Here is an 11,946-nt window from a genome sequence, read left to right as displayed (position 1 = left end):
CAGCCCACAGGACTGCATCCGGTGGCCCCTGAGCTACCCTGAGTTCTGTGAGGGCCAGGGCTGTGCGGCTGGGGGGACTGTGTCAACCTCTGCCCTCTCCCAGGCCCTCCCTCAGCTCCAACCCAAGGGCTGCTGATGCCGGCTGGGCAGGGGCGGCTGTGGCACTGAGAAGCAACAGCTAGAGTTAGGGAGGTGAGGGACTGGCACCCATGCTCTCTATCCCCAGCTGCTACCCCTCATGCCTGTTCCCTGAGATGAGCCCTGGGCAGCCTTGATTTTGGTGGGCTGTCCCCTCCCTCCACAGGACAACAGGCCAAGTCCTCAGGGCACTGCTCCAGCCAGACCCTGGGGGCTTTGCTCTCCCCATCCCGGTCCTCAGGTCTGCACGCCCCTCATGGTACAATATCTAGTTTACAGAAAGTTCCCCAGCACCCTCGCTCTGACCTCCTGTGTCTCCGACCACTGGAGTTCCCCTCTTTCTCTGCAGTCACACTGGGAAACCCCTTGGCCCTCACTAGCACTTGACTGACAGGTGGCTGTGTCTCCACAGAGCCCCAGCTGCCTTCTCTTGACAGACCCTGCTGGGCAGTGAGTAGCTCACCCTGCGTTTTAAGGGGAGCAGAATGTGTCCGCTGAGGTCGTAGCCATACCCACTAGTGGGGCCTCTCCCTCAGTCTCAGTAATGAAATGACGCAGAAGTCTCAACCAGGGATCCAAAGTTTGGGCTCCCTTCCTCCTCCCATTCCCCTTAGAGTATCCTGAGCAAGGCCCTTGGCTATCAGGGGCCTCCCATAGCTCCGCTGCAGAGCAGAGCCCTGAATCTCTGCTCAGCTGTGAAGGAGCTCCATCCCTTCCATCCCGTTGTCCCCACGCTCCGGGCGCAGAGGTCTGACCTCAGGGACGAGCCAGCTGCCTAGGAGCTGAGGTGCCACCCAGGACACTTTGTGCTTGTCCTGTAACATAGGACCACAGCCCAGCGGTTCCTGGGCCCCTGCTTTCTGCACTGGCTGGCTAGCAGCTGCTTCAGTGTATTTCAAGGATGGAAGTAGAAGAGAAACAGCTCATAAGATGCCCACCTGCTGGGTTTTGTCGTTCCAGGTTCAAGTGGCCAGGAAAACTGGAAGGCCTGAGGGTCACTGCTCCCAGGGGCCCTGCTTCCCTTGGTTGGAAGTCTTAACCAGTGCCTTCCCAAAGGCTGCCATTTGTGGGCCACTGCCCACACGAGTCCCTCCACTTCCCTTGGATAAAGACCCTGGGAGACCCTCTCCTGCCCTCTTCCTCCATCAGAAAGGCTCTGAGGGCAACCCCAGCTCGGCCCTGGACCTGAGCCAGCAGGGAGTGGCCTTTTCCCCAGCCTCCTGCTACATTAGTCCCCAAACCCTTGTGCAGGGTCTGCGTGGGCCCAGGGCAGGAGCCAGTGGTCCCAGGCACTCTGAAGACCAGGGTCGAGGGTCCCCTCAGGTGCAGCCAGTGCTGTCCTTGTGCGAGGCTAGTGGCTGCAGCCCCTCGAGCCAACTGCACTCTGCGTTCCTCTGCCCTGTCACCAGCTCCCAACACCACCAGTGAGCCCTTGGCCCTGCAGCCCCTCCCCTGACCCAGTGCCCGCTGCTGAGAAGGACCAAGTATGAAGTGACAGGAGACCCCGCACCGGCCCTTGTCTCAGAACTCTGGAGCGGCCTCCCACGGGCAGGCTCGCTCCCGACAGACCACTTTACTTGCCTTAAAACTGGAGTGAGGATGTAGTGTTTGCACAGAAGAGTTAAAACCAGAAACAAAAGTGCAGGTCTCATTTTGTACAGAAATGGCAAGAAAAACTAGTTTATTAACGTTTTTCTTCCCCTTCAGTAGTCAGAATGCATCAGCTTCCTGGTGGTTAAACTACTGCGTGTACAAAGCCTGTATCATATGTAATTGGACTTTTTGTAAATAAACATTGAAGCACTCTGTGTGCGTTCTGGTCTCTACACGCAGCCCGGCAGCTAGCCACCCCTCAGCTGCAGTAGAAGGTTCTGGAGCACGTGTTGCCAGATTTCCTCAGCATGATCAGATTTGCAGCCAGAAACCCGGGTCCTGCTGAGGGTTTCCTGAGGCCCAGGCTCTGGACAGCCAGCTGACGGAGGTGAGAAAGGGAATTGGTGACATTCCCTTCCACAAATGAACAGTCAGTCTCTACTCTCCTTGTCCGCAGCTGCTCTCTCCCACCACACAGAGTCGAGAACAAAGGGGACAACTTGGCAGAGACTTCAGACCTAGCCACTGCCCTGCAGGCTCTGGGCACAGGGGGACCTGGGCCTCCAGGTTGTACCTGGCGCGTCCGCACCCCTCAATGGCAGTTTCTGTTGAGTTGCTTGTGTGGTTGTGGCCCTGTTTCTGCTCTGCACCCACTCCCCTCATGGGGGTGGGGGCTCCTTGGTCTACTGATCTCCCAGCACCTCTGTGCTCCACCACCCCTGGCACCTGTGCACACATGCCCACATCCAGCAATGGCACCTCCAGGGTCCCCTCTAACAAGCATTTCCATCCTTTTACTGCCCCTTAGCCAGTGTCTCCTCCAAACTGCCTGTGCCATGTCCCCGTAGGGCTTGGGCCCTGCACCTCTTCATCCTGCCTGAGCACACCCCACACAATGTGGCGCTCAGTGCTTCCAAATGAGATGCTGGTCAGAGAGCCAAGAGTGTGTACACACTTCTGTGTGTACCGGTGTGTGTGGGGGTGTGTGCGTGGGTATATACCTGTACGTGGGGAGCAGGGTGCAAGTGTGTGTACCTGTACATGTGAGTGCATGTATGTGTACTGTACTTGGAGGGTGGGATGGGTGTGTGTGTTTGCCTGTACAGGTCAGTGTATGTATGGTATGTGGAGATGTGTGTAACTCAAAACAGCAGTCACGCCATGTCCGCTCCCAGCAGCCCTCTTCAGAGCTGTAATCTTGAGCCCGTCGATACAGCAGCTGGTGGATTTGAAGCGCTCATCTTTCCCCTAGTCCGAGAAGCACTGCTCCACCAGCATCAGTCTGTATATGTGGATATGTTTACACATATGATGTGCATATAGACATTGTCTCCCTCACAGCAGTGGGTAGATTTGAAGTACTGACCATCAGTGGAGCAGTGTGTCCTAGCACACTGTGCCCCCAGGGCTGGGATATGTGTGTGTTTATAGACTTGTGTCTGTGTACAGGTGTGTGTGCTGTTAAGTGCCGCCAAGTTACTGTCCTGTGAACAGCCTGGAGCAGTGTCCTGCCCTCCGTCATCACAGTCTCCAACATGCCTGAGCCCGTTACTGTGATCACTGGGTCTGTCTTCTAAGGGCCTTCCTCTCACTGAACCTCAGCCTTTCCCTGTGATATTTTTTCCAACAACTGGCCCCTCCTGGCAACATGCCCAAAAGGCCGTGAGGCTTTGCCATCCTCCTCTGAGGAGCATCCTAGTTTCACTTCTCCAAGGCAAAGGTGTTTGTTTTCCCAGCGATCTGTGATCCGTACTCATCCAACGCTGCAGAATCATTATCCAGATGGCTTAGATCAGACCTCAAAGACCTTAGTCTTTAAACTGACATACTTGCTTGTTAGGACTTTAAAGAGGTTCTTGACAGAAGATTTTTTTTTTAAATGCAGTATGTCTTGATTTCTTTTTTTTTTATTATAATACCAGAACATTTATTGCATAACTAAACAGTGGAATTCTTAAGATGAACTGGATGCTGCAACAGCTGCCCGTTTGGGTTTCGGTGTTGTTCCTTCACGGAATCCATGCCTGAATCTGCGGTAAACGATCTTTAGGTACCTCATGCGACCAGTACCGGTGGTATTTCGCCTTTTAGCCTTGGCACTCCAGTTATACTTTCTCTTGCGCTTGGCGGGGTAGCCACACTTCCCACAAGTGGACTTCTGGAGGTGGTAGGCCTTGGAGCCACAGCGGCGGCATAGCGTGTGCGTCTTATTGCGACGCTTTCCAAACGATGACGTTCCCTTCGTCATCTCGCTTTTGTTGCCGCAACCAAAGAGATGTCTTGATTTCTTGACTGCTGCTACCGTGGGTGTTGATTGTGGACTCAAGTAAAATGGAATTGTTGACAACTTCAGTCTTTTCTCCATCCATCATGATGCAGCCTGTAGGTCCAGGGGTGAGCACTTGTTTTCTTGATGCTGAGCTGTAACTCACACTGAAGGCTGTAATCTTTGATCTGCAGTAAGCGCTCCGAGTCACTTGCAGCAAGCAAGCTTGTGTCAACTGTATATTGCAGCTGGTTGAGTTTTCTGCCACTTCTGATGCCACATTCTTCATATACTCCAGCTTCTTGAATTACTTGTTCAGCATACAGTTTGCACAAGTGTGGAGAAGAATCGATACAACTCAGACACATGCATGTATGCATGTGTGTCTGGGTAGATCTGTACTAGTGTATCTGTGTGTATGTATCAAGTATGTCAGAGAAGATAAGGATGACCGGCTAGGCCAGGGTTGAGTTCATTCACAGGGTCACTGAGTCATGCTCAATGGCACCTAACAATACATGGGTGAGTGATGTAGATCTTAGACATACGCAGATGGGGGGGTGTAAAGTTGTGTGTTCACACATGTAGGTCTGTGGGTTTGCACATGTGGATGTGTGCAGTTTGTGGTTGGGTGTTCATGTGTTTGTAGATCTGTTCAGTTTATAAGTAATATGTGTTCACCCATGTAGATCTGTGTGTTTGCACATATTGATGTGAGTGGATGTGTGTAGTTTGTGGATATGTGTGTGTGTGTGTGTAGATCTGTGCAGTTTGTGGATGTGTGCACACATGTATATTTGTATGTATACATATGGTGTGCTGTGTGCATGTGTGTGTAAGTGCTTGTACACACATGCGTCTGTGCAGTCTGCTCAGTCTGCCTTGGTCAGCTGGGGGACTTGGCCGTGGGTGTGTCCTTTGGTCAGAGGCCTCACTGGCATCTATTTTGTTTTTCAGCTGCTTTTTAGCCCGTCATTGTCCCCATTATGTCCTAGTTTATAAGGTCTGAGCAGGTGAGCTGTGGAACCCTGTTTCCAGTAGAGATACCACCCTGCTTCCCATACGTCCACCGCTTCCCTGTGCAGACACAAGCCGCGCACTATACAAGTACCTCTACTGGCATGTCCTTGGCACATTGCAGTGCTACTCAACCGTGCTCCCACACACAGGATCAAGGGCGTAGTGGGCAGCTTCTTCCTAGCTGGATGGCTTCAGGAAATTTCCAGAAGCCAGGTGCTCGGCAGTGAATGATGTACTAAGAGCATCTTTATGAAGGCTTTGACCAGGACAAAAGATCTGAGAGCTGGTGCGCGGCCTTTGCACAGATCAGCTGAGTCATGGTGGCCAATAGGCAGCAGTGACACTTCGTGCTGCCCCTCTGCCTCCTGATACCCTCCCCCAGGAGAATCTGGAGTCAGGCCACCCCACAGAGGAGTGTGTCCCTCAACACAGGAGGTTGTTCCCTGGGGCTCCATTGTCCTGACAGGACCGATCCCCCCAATCTCCCATCCTGGATACACCCAGGAATGTACAGTCAGCAACATCAGGATTTGGAGACATGAGTTCTGCTCTCTGCCCAACTTCTAAAGGCTGTCCATTTGCTCATCCCTGCCCACAGCACGGAAGACCACTGGGCTCAGGCCTGCCTGGGAGCTGAGCTGGAAAGAGACAAGTAGGAACAAGGAATGAGGCCCCCGTGGGCTTTGTAAAGGAAGTTACCTGGAGCCCAGGGGACACAGAAGCCAGCACAGCCTGGTCCCTCAACCTTGTCTCCTGGGCTTATTAAAATACAGATACTCCCAAGCACTCAAGGAAGTCTTCATTCTTCACACCTCACAGGGCTCCTGGTTAAGCCTACAGGGGCCCGCAAAGCGGCTTGGGTTTCAGGCCAAACGCTCACCTCCCCCAGGCTTGCACCTCTGCTGGTCCAGGAGGCCATCTGTTCCCTTCTCCTTTGAGCCCCTGAGGGTCCCAGAGCCTGCTGTGCTGTGAACCATGCCTCCTGAAGGACAAGCATTGGTGTGCACCTCTGCGAGCGATCCGTGTCACCAGTCTACTGACGAGCACGTGATCTGACATTGCACATGAAGAGCAAAGGAAAGAAATCCCTGCTCTCCACTTGCTTTGCCCATTAAGGACTTAATTGGAAGGGAAGGAGCCTTGGTGACAGTCCATAGCCTTCAGGAATCTCAGGGACCTCCCACCTCCACGCCCACAGTGGGCGTGTCCGGTCTGGAGGAGGCCCTGTCTGCTCTGAACATAGCCCTTATGGGTCCAAGGCCTGCCCACACCCCTCGAGCCTCCAGCCATCCTGCCCTGACCTGCACCTGTCAAGCAGAGAACTCACATAGGTGCTTAGAGGCCCTTCTTTGTTTACTTACAAGTTTAATTGAATGTTTTAGGGGTTTTTTTCTCTTTAAATTATTTTTTATTTTATTTTATTATTATTTTGTGTGTCTGTGTACCGTCAAATCGGATCTGACTGGTACAGGAGGAGATTGTCCCTCCTTTCCCGGCAGAGCATCTGGTGGATTCGAACCATGCACCTCTGGGATTGCAGTGCAGCTTCTTGCCACTAGGCCACCAGAGCTCCCCTAAATTCTGTTTATTTTGTTGTTAAAAATATACACCAAAATTTTTTAAAAAATAAAAAGTTTTTGCAATGAATAAATCCTTCACAACATTTAAAAAGGAGGGGAGACAATAGACACAGCCAAACACACTGATTCAGATTTCCACGTCTACAGTAACAGCAACCACGTTCTTCAAGGGGTGCAGCCCTTCTGCTCCTTTGCTGAGTTGAGCCTCCAGCGTTAACATAAACTCCCTGACCATTGAGACTTGTGTCTAATCTTTTGAGTTGCTATTGCAGATTAGGGAGCTCTGGTAGCCTAAGAGTAAGGAGTCACCCTGCCAACTCAAAGGCCCACAGTTCAAATCCACCAGCCGCTCCATGACAGAAAGATGGGCAGTCTCCTCTGCGATTTAGTCTCTGAAAATCTGCCGGAGAGTCAGTCAGGAGTTGGTTCCTATTCAGAGCAATCAGTAGAGTCTGGGTGACCGGTGACTCTTACTACCCTTCACACAACACAGGGAAAGCTTGTCTCCCTCTGCAGTCTCCGCGGTACAGGGGCCACTGCTGCAGCGTCATCCATTTCCTTGAGGGTTCTCCTCGCTTTCTGACTCTACCTTTTCCAGTATGATATGCCCCGTTGAAGGTCTCGGCCCATCCTACAACATGCTTAAAGGATTTGTGAGCAAGTCCCACAAGTTTCGCTTTTTTACCAATACAATGAAAAGGTCTTCTTTTTTACTCTTCCTTATTTGTTGTCTAATTTTCATAAGCATACCAAGCAATTGAAAATACCATCACTTGGAGAAGGTGCACCTTAGTCTTTTTTTTTCTTTATTTTTGTGTGCGTGTACCGTCAAATCAGATCTGACTGGTACAGGAGGAGATTGTCCCTCCTTCCCTGGCAGAGCATCTGGTGGATTCGAACCATGCGCCTCTGGGATTGTAGTTGCAGTTCCTTGCCACTAGGCCACCAGAGCTCTCCGCACTTTAGTCTTTAAACTGCTATCCTTGCACCTAACATTTTAAAGAGGTCCTTGGCCCATAATTTCCCAGTACAGTGCATCTTTTAATTTATTGATTGCTGTTACTGTGTATTTTATTTGTGGATCCAAGATGAATCAAATCTGTTGCCTATTGACCCAGTCATGAGGATTTTCGTCTGACATACTTTGGACATGTTGCAACGAGGGACTAGTCCTTGGAGAGAAATGTCATGCTTGGGATGGTGGAAGGACAGCGCAGGAGGGAAAGACCCCCTATGAGGTGGATTGTTTCAGCGACTAGGGTAGTGGGAGTAGGTGTGTCTGAGACAATGAGATTGGCATAGGACAGAGCAGGGTTGCTGTTGTACATAGGGTCGCTATGAGTGCAGGTGACTCGACGGCATATAACAACAACTTGATGGCTATTACAATTATTGTGTATTTCCCCATGCTTTATTTCCATCCCTGTTAACCCCTTTACCCAGCAAACTCTAACATACTCTTCGGTCTATTTGCCTTTTCTTGTTTTTTATGTATGTAATATACAATACTGATGCTTTTTGTGATTGGCTTACTTCACTTACCATAAACAACATGCCTCTGGAAACATGAATTTTGATAAATGACAATAGTTATAGAAAGGCTTCAGGCCTTTTGTTCATAGGGTCACTATGAGCTGTGCTCAACTTAACTGCAAACAACAGCAAAGTTTTCAAGCTCCATTCAACTTGTAGCATCAAGATTTCATTTCTTCCACTGGCTGGTTAGTATTACATTGTTAGTGTTTTATCTATTTTGTTTACACAGCCTTGCTTGCTGAAACGTTTGCTGCAGAAGATCAAGGACTGCAATTTTCGATATGTATTGAAGCTTAACATTAAAAAAAGGAAGATTCTCACCACTGGGCCAATTGGCAGCACCATGATAGACAGAGAACATGGTTTTTTAGGAACGGTCATACAGGTTTCTACAACAACTGTATCACTTCATATTTCCACCGGTAAATAATTGTTCCAATTTCCCCACATCCTTGCCAACATTATTTCCTGCTCGGTGTTACTGGTGGCAGCGCTGGGGATGGTGCCCGCGGGTTTTGTTTTCATGTTAGTGCTCTCAGGGATATCAGGCGGGTGTCGATGGACCATGTCTAAATGCACACCTGGGCATGTCTTGTGTGCATCTGTGCGCACACACGCCGTGCATGACTACATGCCTGTGCTCGCATGTATGCCTACCTGTTTGTATCTGTGTGCACATCTGTGTGGGTGTGTATTTAGCGTGTGCTTTCACGAGGCTCTGTGCACACGCCTGTTTGCATGTGCGCATGTCCGCGTGAGCAGAGTCCCTGTGTGCGCCGGGTCACATGTGTGCACATGCGTAGTGGGGAATCACCGGAAAGCCTGCACCCAGCTCCGAAAGGCCCTGCAGCTGTGACGGGGGCGGCGCGCGGAGAGGACCCCGGTGTGCGGGGCGCGTCCACTCGCAGCCTGCGCGCATGCTCGGGGACGTCCACGCTCTCCGCCGAGAGGCCACGTGGGCCTGGACACTGTCCAGACCCCTCGGCCCCCAAGCGGCCCCTCCCGCCGGGATTGCTCTCCCTTGCGCTCTCCTGCCGACCTGCTCACAAAGGACTCCGGGAAGCCAGGCTGGTGCGGGGGCGCGTCCCCAAACCTCCACGGGCCCTCAGCCGCGAGGGGAGAGTTTTGCGGAATGAATGAACTTCGCCATCAGCCCGGTGTGGGGTCACTCCAGGCCGTGGCTCGGGTCAGTGGACAGATGCGCCCGAGGGCACACGGGGCCCTTCCCGGGCGCCCCACCCCCGGCCTGGAAGGCTCTCTGTGATCGTCCCTCTGTTCCCTCCTCCTTGTCCATGGAGTCGCTCTCCCCGCCGGACTTGAGTGGAGGGAGTGGCCGCCAGGACCCCGCTGGGCCCCCATCCCCCTCGAGGCCACCATCTGCCATGTCAATCTTGAGCCTCATCCCCTGGGACCAATCACAGGCCCGCCATCGCCGTTTCGTCATTAACAGCCAATCGGAGGCAGGACCCGGATCGGTCCCACCCTCTGGCAAGGGTCACTCCTCAAGACCCTTCAGGTCGGTGAGGTGTTTGCTGGGAACACGTTTCCCACCCTGTAAAAAGGGCGAGTGGTCCCACAGCAAGCTCATAGCACAGGAGAGGACCGCCCCAAAGGGCTTCCCAGGACCGGGCAGTTCCCCTCTATCCCAGGAAGTCGGTTCAGGGCACCTAACAGTCCTTCTGGAAATAAATTCCCAGGTCTTTCTTCTCCTGGCCGCTGGGTGGTTTTGAACCATCAACCTTCCCATTAGCAGCCAAGTACTAAATCACTGAATTAGATTCACAATCTCAACTAAGATTGAAGGGCCCGGAGCCACACAGCTGCACTATCCTGGGGAAGTCAAACAAGGTCCTCTTCTGATTCCCGGGGGCCTGGGTTTAAGGTGAAGCACTGCCCTGGCCGCCAGTTTCAATCCCATAGGGTTCTCGTTCCTTCCTGGGCCCCCCACCCCAAGCCTACAGAGATCCATGCCCTGGTGCTGTAGTGGGGTAATCAGGCTGCCAGGTCAGCTGACTGACTGGGTCTACCAGTTGCTCTTTCCTATAGAAGTGGAGTCTTCCAGCCTGGAACCTGGTGAAGGGGGGTCAGTGCTGTCTGGACCATGTCAGTGGCTCCTACACTTCACCAGCCTGAGTAACTGGCCCCATTTATCATCTCAATTCATATTTAAAACCTTTCTTCAGTACACTGTAGTGGCACTGTCCAGAGATGTGCCCTTACTCGATGCTGGTGTCTGCTGGTGGCCCCATCTACCCACTACAAGGAAGATGGGTTAGTCTCCTCCCAAGCAATTTATAGCCCCCCCAAACCCCCTGGAGGGCCCGCCACCAGTCAGCCCTGACAGTTGATTTTGAGTTCTTTATTTCTTGAATCCCAAGTCTTACGGAGTGCTGGTTTACCATCTCTGTACAAGGTAAGACTTACTGGTTTATCCTCCCTAAAAGGTAAGAGCCACCCTGCTCCTCCCTTCCTTGGTATTACCCAGGTGTCTGGGCTCAGGTGTATTCTCCATCCTTCCGTATTTGGCAGATAAGCAGCCCAGGTGGCTGGTAACAGTTCACCACGAGGCGAGGCTGCAAAGACCTGTTGATCTGCTTCTGAAGAGTGCAGCCTCAGAGCCCTATGGAGGGTGGTCACTGGTAGAACCAGTTCGATTCCACTGGGTTTGGGTAAAACCCGGGACAGGGTCCTTTACTATTGGCACCTGTGCAGGTTCAAGGACTCCATCTCCCAGTCAGTTCCCAAGTGTAAACTCTAGACTCTAAGCATTACGGCAGGAGGGGTCCCCCCACCCTGCCTCCTGCTCAGGCCTCAGCACCAGGGATCCCCACTGCTAGCCTCGGACACTGGGGACCCCCCAGAATCATCTCTGCCCACCTGCTGTGCCCGCCCTCACCCAGAGCACACATGTCACGAGCTTGAATTCTGACTCCTTTATTTTTCTTTCCAGTTTGAAGCTACTAAGATGGGCGTTATACAAATGACACTTACAAAAAATAAAAGACCAAGACACCCAGGTGAGATGCAGGTGGATAATCTGGCGCTGGGAGGGGCAGCAAGGCGGATGGGGTCCCATAGGCCGGGAGGCCCCAGGGTTCCAGAAGGTTCCAGTCATAGGCGTGGAGCACCAATCCTGCCATGGGCTCTGGCCCAGCACCACCAGGTAGGGGAACAGGTGGGGTGGGTAGGGGTGGGGAGGACTTAGATGACAGACCGCCCTCAAAAAGTGGAGTCAGAGGCTCTGAACTTGAGGTGCTCTGCCTGTCCCCCACCAACCACTAAGACCCCTCACAGACTTATCATGCTACAACCAGCCATAAACTTCATTAAAAAAAATACTGATTTGGTCATTTTTCTGCTTCCAGTCAGGCCAGGGTGAACAAAGACTAGATCCAAGATGGGGGAGCGAGAAGCCCCCGAGGCTCTATGCAGGCGGCCCAGGACAGCACCCTGAGTGGCCACCAGCAGGTCTGGGGCCCTGGGGGCTTCTCAGAGGGGCCGGAGAGGTGTCCAGAGTGGTCCAGGCGATTCCAGTTACAGGCACCATGCCAGGGGGCTCCTGGGCACCCCTTCTCTCACCCACTCCGAGGAAATAGGCTCAAAGTCATCTGAGGTCAGAGGATGCCAGCCTCAGCTGGGGGACCCCATGCCACCTCAGGGACTGGGTGACTGGACACAGCCACTGACGCAGGGGTGACAACAGGGGCACCGTTTTCTCTGGGTTTTCCAGTTTGAAAGGCAAGGGGCTCAACATCCACCGTGGAGCCCACTTAGAGAAGGGGTCAGCGAGGTCGTAGGGGGCAGAGGGACAGG

At 52.6% G+C, this 11,946-nt stretch overlaps 1 protein-coding gene and 1 pseudogene across 1 annotated transcript in view; both read right to left on the bottom strand.

Moving 5' to 3' along the window:
* Window positions 1-3,685: 3,685 nt before the first annotated feature.
* Window positions 3,686-3,979, bottom strand: LOC102872035 (annotated as a pseudogene).
* A 5,649-nt stretch (window positions 3,980-9,628) lies between these two features.
* FSCN1 (fascin actin-bundling protein 1) overlaps window positions 9,629-11,946 on the bottom strand; it is a 12,614-nt gene continuing 10,296 nt past the window's right edge. Inside the window, exon 6 of the mRNA XM_006889752.1 lies at window positions 9,629-9,685. Within this exon, the coding sequence (XP_006889814.1) occupies window positions 9,629-9,685 (57 nt within the window). The remainder of the gene's footprint in view (window positions 9,686-11,946) is intronic.

Source organism: Elephantulus edwardii, unplaced genomic scaffold, assembly GCF_000299155.1.
Source record: "Elephantulus edwardii isolate Elephantulus edwardi_28Jun2011 unplaced genomic scaffold, EleEdw1.0 scaffold00080, whole genome shotgun sequence".
Taxonomy (NCBI): domain Eukaryota; kingdom Metazoa; phylum Chordata; class Mammalia; order Macroscelidea; family Macroscelididae; genus Elephantulus; species Elephantulus edwardii.
The sequence above is the reverse complement of the archived record's forward strand: the minus strand, read 5'-3'. Positions and strand labels throughout refer to the sequence as shown.